The following is a 13,735-nucleotide window of genomic DNA, read 5'->3' as shown; positions in this document are numbered from 1 at the left end:
TCGTTATTAACTATCCTGTGCCCTCGGGGTCCGCGTGCGTCCCAGAGACCAATTTTTCACCTTCGTATTTGCTCACATTACCTGTCGTCTTGAAATCTTAGCAAAGGGCTGTTTGCCTAGCACTTTGCATCCCGTTCTATTCTCTCATTTCTATTTAATTCTGTTGAAGAAACACAGCCTACAGAAACACGCGTGTTATGTTTAAACCAGTATACGTGTGTGTATCTACCACTGAAGTCTCACTTTGGAGGGCGGATGTGTTTGGTGCTTATGACTTTCCTGGCTTTCGTGGCCATGTAGAGGCTTACACCTCCTTGCTAATGAAGTTTCCTACCTGCAGCGCTCTCTTCCCATCTGGGCGCTGGAAATTGCACGAGTTTTGCTGCAGAAAACCTGCAAGAAGTGTGTGCCTGATGAAGTGTTCAGCCACGCACGCCAGAGACTTGCAGCAGAAGACAGAAAGCTGAGCCTCATGACACGTCTTTCGGACGATCCTCCCATCTTGTTTCAAGTGCAGCGGTCTTTCAGGAGATACACTCTGCAAATTTAGGCATGGTAGATCTCAGCTGAAAGAGAAATGTTCCTGTTGGTTGTTCAGCTGGAATTACGTCCACAACTTGCCCCATCGCGGGGTGTGGCATGCAGTAGGTGCACACTGGAGGAAAGCAGAGGCTGGGACTCCTATCTTTTCTCCTGGGAGAGCACAGCTTAAATTCAGAGCATTAAATGCTATCTTTAATCTGTAGCCTCTCAAACCTGTGACCATTACACAAAGTCAAAACTCATGCCAGAGAGCATTTCATTGCTCCAAATTTTATAAAGTGACTGAAATGCCACGTGCACTGTAACTCTCCTTGTAAATAAGCCACCTCCAGCTTGTGTTGGCACTCAGAACCAGCGTTTTCACAATACAGAAGTGCTTTTTCTGACATGTACAGATCTCTTCCCATTTAAGAACTCACACAAAGATAATGTTTTTGCAGTTGCACATGTTTATGACTAAAAGTGTAAGAAAATAAGCCAAAAGTGTCAGATAGGTGCTTAAAGCTAAGAAACATCAGAAGAGCTGACTTTTCAGAGGCATCAAACTGAAGTTAACAGAAACTTTGTCCCCAGTTCCACAAGTGTGCCCTTCAGATAACAACACTGCAAGTACTGTGGGCTACCTTGTTTGCCTAAATATTTACAGAATCCATCTACGCTGCAGAAAACATGTAGAAAACAGCACGAGGGAGCTGGGCTGAACTCACACCCAAAACACAGTCGGCGGGGCAGCACCCGGGCTTGCAGATTTAAGATTAACAAAGTTTTTTGTTTGTTTTTAAGACTGCTGCTCAAGTATTTATGCGTATGTGCATTTAGTTGTGTTATTCTCATGCCCCAAATGCTGTACACTGTTATAATGATCGTGCTGATAACAAAAAATACATCCTTCCCTCCCACTGCGGCCATACTAAAGACACAACAGACTCCACTTAACCCTCTCAGAGTTATAATCACCTCCAGATGGGGTATTTAAGGCAAAAATTGCAAATCTCTGTAAGATCACATACATTATGAAGCGTTTCTATTCTGGCCTCTACAGGAACAACTTGAGCTGCCTAGCTTCAACGCCATAACCACTCCAAATTTAATTTTGTTAAACCATAAATTTGCTGCCTGAGATTTATAACCTCTCCGGTTGCACTGCCGCAGTCTGCCTCTGCTCCTGCTTACAGAGATTTATTAGCAGCGTGCAGCAGCATTAAGTACCGAATCACACCCACACCTAAAAATAAAACCTGCAAAAACAGTCCGGTTTTACAGCACCGGCACCGCATCGCCAGGTGCTGAAATGCAGACTTACCACTGATTTCAGTGGGAGCTGACTGGGTTTGACATGTTCTAGGATCAGGCTTTTCCTATAAATAGGAGCCGTGTGTATTTTACTCCTGTTTTTAGCAACTGCTAGCGGGATGACAAAGGGTCTGTAGTGGAGCCTCAGAAATTTTGGGAACAGAAACAGTGCCTTTCCTGAGTGCTCTCCCTCACACACCTGCGAGACGCACAGACAGCAAATGATCTAGAAAACAGAAAACCAGGAAATCTAATCCTGTACAAGTAACTGCATTTCAAGTCAACCACACTCGCAGACATTTTTAACTCTCCCAAGCAAAGATTTCCAGGTTCCCTGATGCCGATCTGTCACGCTGAGCCTCGATAGCAGGCTTTCTCCACCAGCCCCCTTACAGAGGTTAGGGGTGTGCCCGGCAGAGGATGCTCCGCAGATGTAGCTGCTTGATGCTTCCCTTTAGCTTCACAACCAACATTTATCAGACATTTCAGGCTTGCAGAAAGTCTAAAAAATTGTGCAAGTTATCAAGGCTGCTGTCACTCTGTGAGGGCACCCCCGTTTTCCTGCTTTATTTCTATTAAACGAAGTACAAAGGTAGAAAATAGGTATAGGCTCGTAAGAATCAGGGAAGAGCTGGTGATCTATAGGGTGGGGCTGAATGCAAATGCTGGGACTTAAGCGAGGCCCATACACACACAGTAACTTCTGGGGTTATTTTGGGAACTCTGGGACTTTCAGATCATCATTCTTAATCCCACAACGACTTCGGTGGTGGCAGATTAAGAATCACACCCAGGGAGCTATTGAAATGTTTATCTCCTTGCTCCCTGGTGGTATTATTTAACCAAACATAAGGCAAGTGAAACAATGGGATGACAGTGTTGGTAACTAAAATGTTTTAAAGCTGCTTTACTTCTCCACTCAATGAACTTCCACAGCTCAAACACTGCCAAGGGAAAGAGTTAGTGGCACTCTTCCAGACAGTATTTATAGTTTTTAAACGCAGGCCATTTTGTTATCCTCACCTAGTATTACTTTCACGAGGTCCATAAAACAAACCTCCCAATGAGCTTTTTGTCAGCCTCGTTTTTCACACATTTCTAGACTGTTGCTACAAGAACGCTGTGCTTTTTCCCTCCCTGAAGCCACAGGCTTGTTTACTAAATTTGGAAACACAAATCCCTTTAGAGCAGTATAACTCACAACCAAAGATAGAAACATTTGGCTAATTTCAATGGATAGGAATAGATTGGATTAAGGCTTTGTGACTTAGGAAAGCTCACGCTCAACCTGCTCACTAATTACACCTACAGTGACCCAGTACCCTGTCTGTGGGGTGCTCTGCCTCTCCGCTGGAACCACTGCAATACGAATTTGGAGAAACGTATCTTCCACCACCACTGGATTTTTTTTATTGGCAGCTTTCCTTTGGGAGAAGACAGCAGCGCTTCTGTCTGCTTCGCAGACAACACTGCTGGGAGCTACCCAGCCCCTCACCGCCCCAGCCCACTTGTCTCAAAGAGCCTGCGGGTGGATTTACACTGCTCCCACATGGTTTTCCATGCCTTGGATTTCATCCCCCCTGCCTTCCAGGGGCTCACTGAACGCTCAACAGCTCATAGACCTAAAAGCTGCGCTGCAGGCACCTCGATGCTATGCCAGAGGCTAGATCCTTACTCACTCTTCCCTGTTCCCAACACCTGCCTGCAAAATAACAAGACTGACGTGCTACTTGTTTTTTTGCTGCTTGGATCTTCTGCAGTCACTGAGATTTTGAGAAACTCCAAGGTGATGTTGATTGGAAAAGATCCTTCCTGAAAGGCATCTGAGGCCTCGGGCAGCTGTGCCTGTGCCAAGGGTCAGCCGGGTCCCACAGTCCACGGGCCCATGTCCATCTCCACCAGCTGAAGAGATTTAACATCAAGAGAACCGACTCCATGCACTTCTCTGGAAATGACTGCCACCAGCTTCAACTGGCGTCAGTGTTATCATTTATTAGCCATGCTATTTTAATACTGTAAGTATTACTTTAAGTATTACTATAAGTATTAAAATATGCTATTCCAGGGTAATCATTACACTTTTCCTCTGAACTTTCATTAGGGAACAGCTTACTTAGCACTCAAACAAAAATCCCTATGAAAGCAGTAGTGCAATGATTTCCCTAGCTTAATTTAAAGCAAGTGTCACAGGCTCAGACAATGCTAAGAACTGCTCCTTAGCATCTCATCTCTAAGGACTTCGCTATCCAAGGCAATAAACCCCTGAGACAAACCCTTTTGCTTACCTGACCCCACTGTAGTGCTATCGCTAAGCATCACTCCTGCTGTGTTCCCCTTTAAACGCATGCATGGAACTAAATCCAAGCAGCAGTCTTTATGGTTTCACTGTAACAGAAACAGGAGAGATGTTCCGATCCGGTTTTGCTGGCTTGGGCTTTCCAAACACACGCTCACATCAAGATGCCTCACAGTTGTACACTTTGAGGCATCCTTTATTTACACGCGATCCTATGCTTGGACACATTTGCTGCTTTGTCTGTGTGGAGTGGCAAACAGATGCCATCCCTGTTGAGGCTTTTAATGCAATTGTGGAGTCTGCGAGATATGATCTGGATTTAAGCTTGAAGTGCCAGAATGAAGCCTTCACTTCGGAAACGGACTCGGAGTTCTTGAGCAGCACTGTCTCTGACCTTCAAGCACTCTGATCACTGCTTTCAGCTCCCCTCTTACCTCCCTTTTCTTTTTACTCCTCCTCTTTCATATATCCCAAGACACATTTACAGGGCATTCTAACTTTCATTCTTTCCTCCACGTGGCTCTGCAAGGAACGGATTTGGTTTTGTTACTGTTGTGTCCTTGCTATTAAAGAGATTACCATTTAGGTTTAGTTTAGAAATAATACTGCTTTTACTAAACATGAGACTTCTGCTCTCTGCACTGGCTGCCCATTTGGGTTTACTTCACATTTAGCCAAACTCCAAGCCCACGCAACAACTATAGAGGGAAGGGCAGGGAGGGGAAAGCAGAAAACTTGGCTGACACCCTGTGACAATGCCTTCCTCATCTCCTGGTGGCAATGTCAAGTGACCAGCAAAAAGATAGGAAATTACATTGTTAATGGACAAGGAACAAGACTTACTAGCATCGGGCTTTCAAGCACTCGGCTCTAATAGCTTTGCAACTCTCATCTGTACTCACATGTGTCAGTATTACTATTTTTATTTAAAAACCTTTATTATTTGTGAGAAAACACTTCTTTCAAGATAACTACAATCATCAGTGAGGTAAATATCCTGAACGTCAACAGGAGAAACTATTCCAATCCCCGTGCTGTAATGCTGGACAAAACATATGCTTTTGATTCAGAATTTAGTACATTTTCAATTAATGAATTGTGTAAGACACACTGACACTATACCCAGACAGCAGGGTCATTTTAACCTCCTAGCACTAGAAACAGCATGACTAATAGCTAATTAGACACGGTTTTGGACACAGGCCTGGGGGGTGGTGGTGGTACATTTTGTTATGCGTTAGTACGAATGTCTACAGACTTTATAACTCAAAAAAAAAAAAGCAAAAGCACACAAGAAGTGCTCGTTTTCTAGCAAAAAAAAAAACAACCAAACAAAAAAAAACATTTGTAATTTCAGTGGGAGAATTTAATTATCGTAAAAAATGATTCAAAATGTGTACTTTAAGAAAAAAATAGGCAGAACTTGAACATTTTTGAAAACTGGTTAATTGACAATCCTGAAAGCAGTGGCTCCCATTCACAAAACCAATCAAATGTGAGTAGCTGTCGTTTAAACTCCCCTGCTTTGCACAGCAAGCCGTGTCACTGTTTCAGGACTAGCCAGAAGTATTCAAGTGAAAGCAGCTTCCCTGTATTTATTCAATCCTTAATTTATCAGCCAATACAACTAAAGTAAATTTCTACAGTACCCAAAATGCACTATGGGATTAAAAGATGCTTGAATTTCTATGTTAAAACAATTTGAAGAAAAAAATAATTGATTCAACAGAATAACTTGCTACATCTATCAGCCTAGCTTTGAGCGTGGTTCAGCTGAGAGTGATTCACCTCAAAATGTTACAGCATTAGTGCAGACATAACTGTACTTACAGGATGTGGAAGTTACTGGTGAGTCACCCCGCACTCCCCCTTCAGTATGTGAATCCCTGCTGAATCCCTGGGACTGGGGAAACATTTGGCAAAAACACAGTTCATCAACAAGAGATGTTCATTGGCTTGTGGTTGAGAATTCTGGAATCTGGAATAAATAAGCTATGAAGTCCTACACCAAGCCTATGACGACCAGCTGAAGGCTCCTGTCTTTCCTCAAATCACCACCTGATTTCAACATTTTCTGGGGAGAATGCCACTCCAGTGCATCAGAAGTATAGCCTGAGTGTCAGTTGGACTACTGATTCCTTTTCCCCTCTAGAAAAGGGCCTGCTAAAAAGGTTTACCAGTAGCCATTATTTTTGGTGGTAATCTTTTACCCTGATGGACACTTCAACTGAAAAATAGTTTTCTGGGCAGAAACAGGACATTCTTCTTCCATGCTCTTTCCTGTGTGAGGCAGAGCCCTCCCCTACAAGTTACACACCTGATCCAAACCGGCTCCACGTGGGACCAGCTCAGCCACCGTGCTTCATGCTCCAGAACTACAAGCACTTGTGCTTATCAATTGCCATCTGAAGCGACTCAATATACAACACCAACAGACAAGCTTGTGAAGCTGTGGACATGGTGTTGCTGGCTCCAGAGGAAATACTCCTCCTCCAACTTCTTCTCCAACGATCTCGGTGCAGACTGACTACTGTTTACGGAGTGCATAGACACAGGCTGCCTCGAGGAAACCAGAATGATACCAGAAGTAAGAGCAATACGGTAAGAACAAAGCAAGAACAACCCTTGCCCCTGAAAGACAAAACAAAATCCAAACAAACAAACAAACAAACAAAAACCAACCAACAACACTCACCACTCCACAACCCAAACCTCTCATGGCTGAGTCCAAACCTTGGGTTTGGTTCTGAGCTTGCTTTTAGTCCTCTTAGGAAGGATAGTTAAAAAGACATCTGGCGTTTGTGTGCCGGACAGCACAGCACAAACATAGAAGGGCTCCTAGAGAAACTACCAAGTCCAAAAAGGTCAGGACAATCTCACTGGAGTGCTTTGGACGTAGCTTCCTGCAGAGATGCTGTACTTGTTATCTACTTGTTAGAGATCAGCTATGTTCTAGGATTAGTTCAGTAACACCTTGCGACAGTGGAAAGCTGATACGGATCAGAGGTAAACAACCAAAATACAATTCATTTGAACTTTAAAAGATAAAAGACAAAAAAGGTTACTTCTTAAACCACAAGTGACATGAGTTTTTCATTGGTCAGTCTTGCAAATAGGCATTACTTCTTCCACAAAAGGCTACTTACAATCAAATCTTAAATAAGACATCTGAATGTATTAGACCTTAAATATAGAACAAAACTATGAAGTCTCACATGTGACCTATCCTCTTTATGAACAAACTTATTTGTCACGTTACTAAACTATTAATTTTAAAAACAGCTCCATGGTTCTAAGACAAAAAGCATAATTAGGAAAAAAACAGATGTACTGCCTTGCTTCCTTAGGACAATTTTATTCCAGTACTTTTTTCCTCCGGACAGAGGAAGCTATTGTAACTGAGCTCACAACAGCTCTTTCATAATAGAAAAAGTTACCAGCGTGCACGTAAGTTGCATTGAGAAGAGGGGCTCTGTACAATGCCCAGAGCCCGTGCCACCGAGAGCCACGCAGCTCTCTCCCGCTGCGGCTTAGAGAGCCCAGCCAGCTGCCCAGCTTTCGGGCTACACGAGCCAATGCCGGCCCACACGCCAACTTGCACAATCGATTAAAAACAGGCCTTTTGTCCATCTGTCTAGGTGATGCTACAGTTTTAGCAACACTCTCCCGTTTTATGGTTATTTCGGGTTTTATACTTCAACAATTCACTCGTTTCTACGGGTATAACTGGCGTCGCTACGTACTGCATACATGCTTTTCTTCTTTTGTTACATACAAGTACGATTCAAAGGATAATGGCACTGAACTGACTCTTTTTACACTGGTTTTAATTCCTTCTTCCACTTTTTACAAGATTCAGCATCACAGAAGCCAAAAGGTGAAGGATTAAAAGAAATCTTCACATAAAAGCTCCAAGGATTGATATTTAATGAACTGTGAGATGTAAATCAATGCACAGCAGCACAGTTTAAGCTTAAAATACTAGGATAACATTTATATTAAAAATAATTCACCTACAGATAATACAGTCTAGTGTTTATTGTATGTTATGGAAGGTACACTTGAATTTCAAAAATTTAAAACATATAAAAAGTGGTTAGGGGCTAACATTTTATCAACATGTGATAAAGGTGTAAGAATGTTTATTATACAGCAGGGTACAATGGTAGTGTTAATGCCAACAGGGCACCACAGAAGTTAGTTTAAAAAAAATTTCCACTATGCTTTATACAAACAACATCACTTGCTGTTGTTTAAGAGTATCAGGAGAGGACTGCTGTCCTACGGATAAGCAGTCCTATAACATTTTATGTTAGATAGTGTCATAGTACATAGATTGGTGAATGTTTCAAAATAAAACTAGAAATGCTGTAATTACTTCACAGAAATGCACATCCAATATTTGTTTTCAATAAGAACAATAGGTACAAGATTATAACTCTCCCTATATGAAATAATTTACACACAGATGAAAGCTACACTATCTAAAATAATCACTAAATACATTTTTCTTCTGGGAAATAAACAAGCAATTTTTGTTTTGCATGATCAATATCAAAAACATATAGCAGAAGTAGTATTTCTTTAAACATAACTGATGCTCTAAAATAAAAAAGAAAAGGAAGAAATGAGAAAAAAAAAAGATTTTTCCATGAATGTGCAACCTAAAATCAACCAAGCTTATATTGTAGTACAACCATATTAAGAAACCACTGATCAGAAATACAACTTTATGGAAAAAGTTTATAATCCACAAAACTGTTCATCAGGCCATAAAGTAAAATAGCTCCACAGTTTACAGATAAAACTGAGGCCACATAGATGCGTGCTATGTCTTATCTCCAGTAAGTAGATACTTAGGCAGAGGATGTGACACTTTGTTTGTAGACAGCATGGTATGCGTTTCTCAGCAAGACATAAGGGAAACAAGACTCCAAGAGATCCATTGTCAGGAATGGAGACTCCTGCACAATCTGAAAAACACCAGAAACACAAGGTTTTGCAGAACACCTTCAACTGGTTGCTGCTGATAATCTCTTCAGCGTAAGGATTTCTGGTCTGCACCACACCACCACTGACATTTTTCACAGCAAAAAGAAATAATACAAAGTTTGGGGACAGACGGGAGAGAAACAGACCACTATAGATTCACTGCTCCTCAAAGCTAGTCGCATGTATACGTAAAACCATGCATCATTCTTTCTATTTTCACAATATACAGAGTATTAAAAGAAAAACCTCCCAGCAAAGAGGCTTCCACCCCCAATACTCTGAACAGCACTTCTTTAATGCGAAGTTTTATTTTAATATTGTATATACTAAATCAACAATGCAAATTACCTGAACAATGTGATACAATGCTCTAGGCAACAAAAGACAATGGTAAAACGTGTCAGTGCTGGGAGAACAAAAAAGATTAATTCCTGACACTAGAATGCCAACAAGAATGACATGAAGCGTTATCTCTGCTGGTTGATGAACTACAACAACAAACGCGACTACGTGACTGTTGAAGCCACTTGTTGAACAATGCGATGTGGAGACTATTTCTTAAGTTAATAACATAAAATAGACAAAAGCTTACCATGTCTAACAGTAGGTAAACAGACTCTCTGTTCCTTGTAGTAGTTTTGTCCGTCTCCTGGCCAATCTTCAGTAGACTAGACGATGCAAGCTACATACATTGAGTATTTCAAAGCAATAAGAAAAAAACAAAACCACAACACTGATCAGCTTCAGCTACTTTACTATACACACGCACACACACCCACACCCCTCTAAATACATAGATAACCTATCTGATAGCACTGCACCTTACTAGCAACTACAAAGGAAAATAAACCTGAGGGCACTAACCATCACTGGGTTTCACTCTCATGGAGACATTTCTGTTTACTTCTAGAGTGTTTAATAAGCAGTTTGTGCTATTTTAATACAATAAAAGCCCATTCGTTTATTGTGAAGAACTTGTATTCAAAGTAGATAAGCTGACTGTAATCAAGTTTACTGAAGTCAATTACACATCCCACGGAACAAGACCTCACTTGTTAAAAAAATTAATCACTTTCCCAATATGCTTATAGACTTGCTACATTAAAAAGGGCAGAGTTTTCACTATTTGAAGTTATACCATTTTGTAGCAGAATGAAAAGCTGTTTCACTTTCAAAGCTGAACGTTTAATTGAAGAAATGTCACCCTGACTGTAAATGAATCATGTTTTTTTTAAACCATAAGCACCTCACTTTACTAGTGTTTTTTTTTTTTTTTTTTTTTTTTTTTAAAAAAAAGATATCCTAGAAACTAGATATTCTAGAAACTTATACATAGACTTAGCTACAAACAAGCTCAGGATTACGCAATACTATAAAATAAGTGATCTCCAGATGATTTTGTAAACCATGTTTTCATGCCTTACAGAAACATGGAGGAAAAAAAAAAAACACACCTCTTTTCAACTTTCAGATGTACAATCTTTTATGCACTCATACCAAGCAACAGCAGTATTGCTGAACCACGTTTATCAGAAATGGTTTTAAATTCAAAATAGTAACTTGAACATCTAACTTAGCATTCCTCTTGAACCAAAATCTGTAGCATAAAGTGAATATGCTTGCTTCAAAAGAATCTTAGCACATACTCATCAGTACTAAATAACCTAGGAAGTTTTTTTTTCTCCATTTAACTAACTTTGACAGGAAAGCAGATCACCTCCAGCAGCACATTTTCTTCTAGAGAGATGTTTTCCTTTCGGACTAACAGCAAGTGGTACATAAAAGTTGTCATAAAAGATAGATTAACAAAATATCTGAACCATCAAGTCATGGTCTGTGCAGCAAAAGCAATGGTCTGAAACCAGTTCATGAACACTGAAAAACCTCATACCAGAAGTGTTTTTATCACATGAAACTATACTGGTTTCCTTCACTTGTCAAATGTAGGCAACTTGACACGACCATCTCTCTTTCATCTTTTACAGCCAACAGTTGCTTTACACAAGGTCAATGGCTAAAGGTTTTTTCAGTTTAACAAAATGCAATGAACTTCCAGGAGAGAAAGATCCTTTGAAGGAAAAAAAAATGAAAACTGCTTCTGTCATCTTGGTACAGGAAGCTACCATTACCCAAACCTTGTAACTCTGTAAGGCACCAAAAATAAGAGGTGGGGGAATATTTTGTCTCAGTCCGAGGACAAGCACCCAAAACCAAGAATCACTCAAAATCAGGCTTTTTAGAAAAATTGAAGTGAATCTGCCATTTCAGCCCTTAGTTTCAAGTAGCGGGCAATAAACTTTACAAATTCTATTTCTGGTTAAGAAGCACACCAAAATGAATTTAAAATACATCTCCAGCACCTCAGGGCTTCTGGCTCTTTTCTAAGCAGCACTAAAGATTTCAGAAGCTTTGATCTTCAACCTACACTAAAGCGTAACAAATTCCTCTCCCCAAATATCCTTGTAACGTGCAGCTACCAGACAGCTACTGTGTAAGGAGGGCTGACACGTCAAAAGGTTCAATGCGAAAAGCCACTCTGGAGTTACCTTCCATGAAAAGGTAAAATAAACTAAAAAGAGTCCAATACATCACGGGAAAAGCCTGCTAGACAGAATCCTGACTTTATCTCACTTTATCTTAGCTCATTTCTTTTGGCAGTCCCAGACTACTCAATGCAAAAGATCGTACGTGCTAAAATACTAATAAACAAAGGGTTATATTGAAAAAAAATTATGGCACTAGTAGTCATGTGCTACTGTTACTTTCTATCACCGAACACAACTGACTACTGCTACAGGACTATTCCTAGATTTAATTTATGTACACACTGCTATTAACAATGTGTTTTGTGGTATTTTTTTGTGCACCACAACCAACCTTTTATGAAATCAGTTGCATTACATCCCAAATTACAGTTTCAACTTCTACGTGAATTTGGAAATGCTTCCTGAAGTCAACAGGTATTTTTCTTGTTAAGATATGACTTTAAACTGATTTCTAGACTTGAAAAAATTAACAGACATCTGATTTCTTGCCAATCAAAATCAAGACTGCATTATACAACAATCTCGATTTCTCTGCAATCTGTAACTGCACAGAAACAGGTAACATTGCAGTATGAAATAGTATTGCTACTGGAAAAATCGTTGTTTATCCGTATCCATCCACGCTAGTCTAAATCTTTACAGTATGTCCTTGCGATTAAGATCACTCATGGCTGATTACTGCAGTCAAGGCAACACTTGGAATCACAAACACATCAACACTTTAATGACAGATCTATGAAAACTGAACTACGTATCAGACGGACTGGGGGGCAGTGGGGAGCCAGAGTTCCCTCTGTTTAAAGAAGCTATCTTTAGGAATTAAATCATACATACAGCCAAAAATTCTTTTAGACGGTCTTCAATGCTTCCCTTGTGGATGGTAAATAAAGCTGCAGCAATCTGGTTGATAGCTTTTGCCAAGCAATGAATGTTGTTGCAATGCCCTAAACAAAAACATATACAAATTACGTCAGCATTGTGTTTGAAAATGACAGTGTTTTGGAAAATGTTACCAAAGAGTAAACAGACTTGTCACAATGGAAGATCAACTGCTAGCGCCTTACACAACAGCAGCCAAGCACTCATTCACACTGAACTTGGGATTGGGAGAGCAACCATAAGTACGGATCTCCCCTCCAAATGCTGTAACAGTCAGAACAACCTGACAAAGATCCTCGTGGCTTTTAGAAGGAAAGAAAAATATATTGGGAGTTTATTTGGTTATTACAGAATTTGAGAGCGAACAAAGACTTGTTCTACAGGAACAAAACTGGTGAACAGAACAAGGAGCAATGGCTTTAAACTGAGAGAGGGTAGATTTAGATCAGAAATTATTTTCTCAGGGGGTGGTGAGGCACTGGCACAGGCTGTCCAGAGAAGCTGTGGATGCCCCATCCCTGGAGGTGTTCAGGGCCAGGCTGGTTGGGGCTTTGGGCAGCCTGGTCTGGTGGAAGTTGTCCCTGCTCATGGCAGAGGGGTGGAATGAGATGGACTTTAATGTCCCTTCCAACCCAAACCATTCTATGATTCTGTGAATTACTGACTCCTGTATATAACACCTTGCCAAAATTCACCTAAGCTTCAGAGAACTGGAAGGTGATTAGATGACACCAGCTTTCAAAGGGAGCTACAACTGAAAAGCAAGAAGAACTGCTCATCAGTCAGCCTGCTACCTCTTCGAGGCAACTTAGTCAAGTCTGCCACTTTAAAACAAAATTCATACATACCTAAACAAATACCTTGGGAAAGTGCTAGAGCCTGAAAAGGAAGAGGTCTTTGAAGGCGTTAAAAAGCATGGATGCGTGCAAATAATGCCGACAGGTTATTCTTACCAGCCCACTTTCTGACCATTGCTGAGGGCTAACCTCATTATTTTATTCAGTCATTTATCATAACTCCAAGATCGTGCTCAAATAGTGAGGTCAGCTAGACCCTGCGTGGTTCCCCCCTCCCTGCATATTACTGTACTCATTTACAAGGCGTTTAACTTGGTGTTTTATTATCCATTTTACTCAGTGTCAGGTTATCTATGTGCAGCTCCTCACTCCTCTAACATCCTTAAGAA

At 40.7% G+C, this 13,735-nt stretch overlaps 1 protein-coding gene across 1 annotated transcript in view; it reads right to left on the bottom strand.

The window, feature by feature from the left end:
• Window positions 1–8,042: 8,042 nt before the first annotated feature.
• The window catches only part of NCKAP1 (NCK associated protein 1), a 59,377-nt gene continuing 53,684 nt past the window's right edge, over window positions 8,043–13,735 (bottom strand). Inside the window, exons 29-31 of the mRNA XM_084289135.1 lie at window positions 12,505–12,614; window positions 9,717–9,806; window positions 8,043–9,105 (exon numbers count right to left, since the gene is read on the bottom strand). Coding sequence (XP_084145261.1) covers window positions 8,989–9,105; window positions 9,717–9,806; window positions 12,505–12,614 — 317 coding nt within the window. The 3' untranslated portion in view covers window positions 8,043–8,988. The remainder of the gene's footprint in view (window positions 9,106–9,716; window positions 9,807–12,504; window positions 12,615–13,735) is intronic.

This window comes from Netta rufina (assembly GCF_964035555.1).
Source record: "Netta rufina genome assembly, chromosome: 6".
NCBI classification, from domain to species: domain Eukaryota; kingdom Metazoa; phylum Chordata; class Aves; order Anseriformes; family Anatidae; genus Netta; species Netta rufina.
This window is presented reverse-complemented; position numbering and strand designations above follow the sequence as displayed.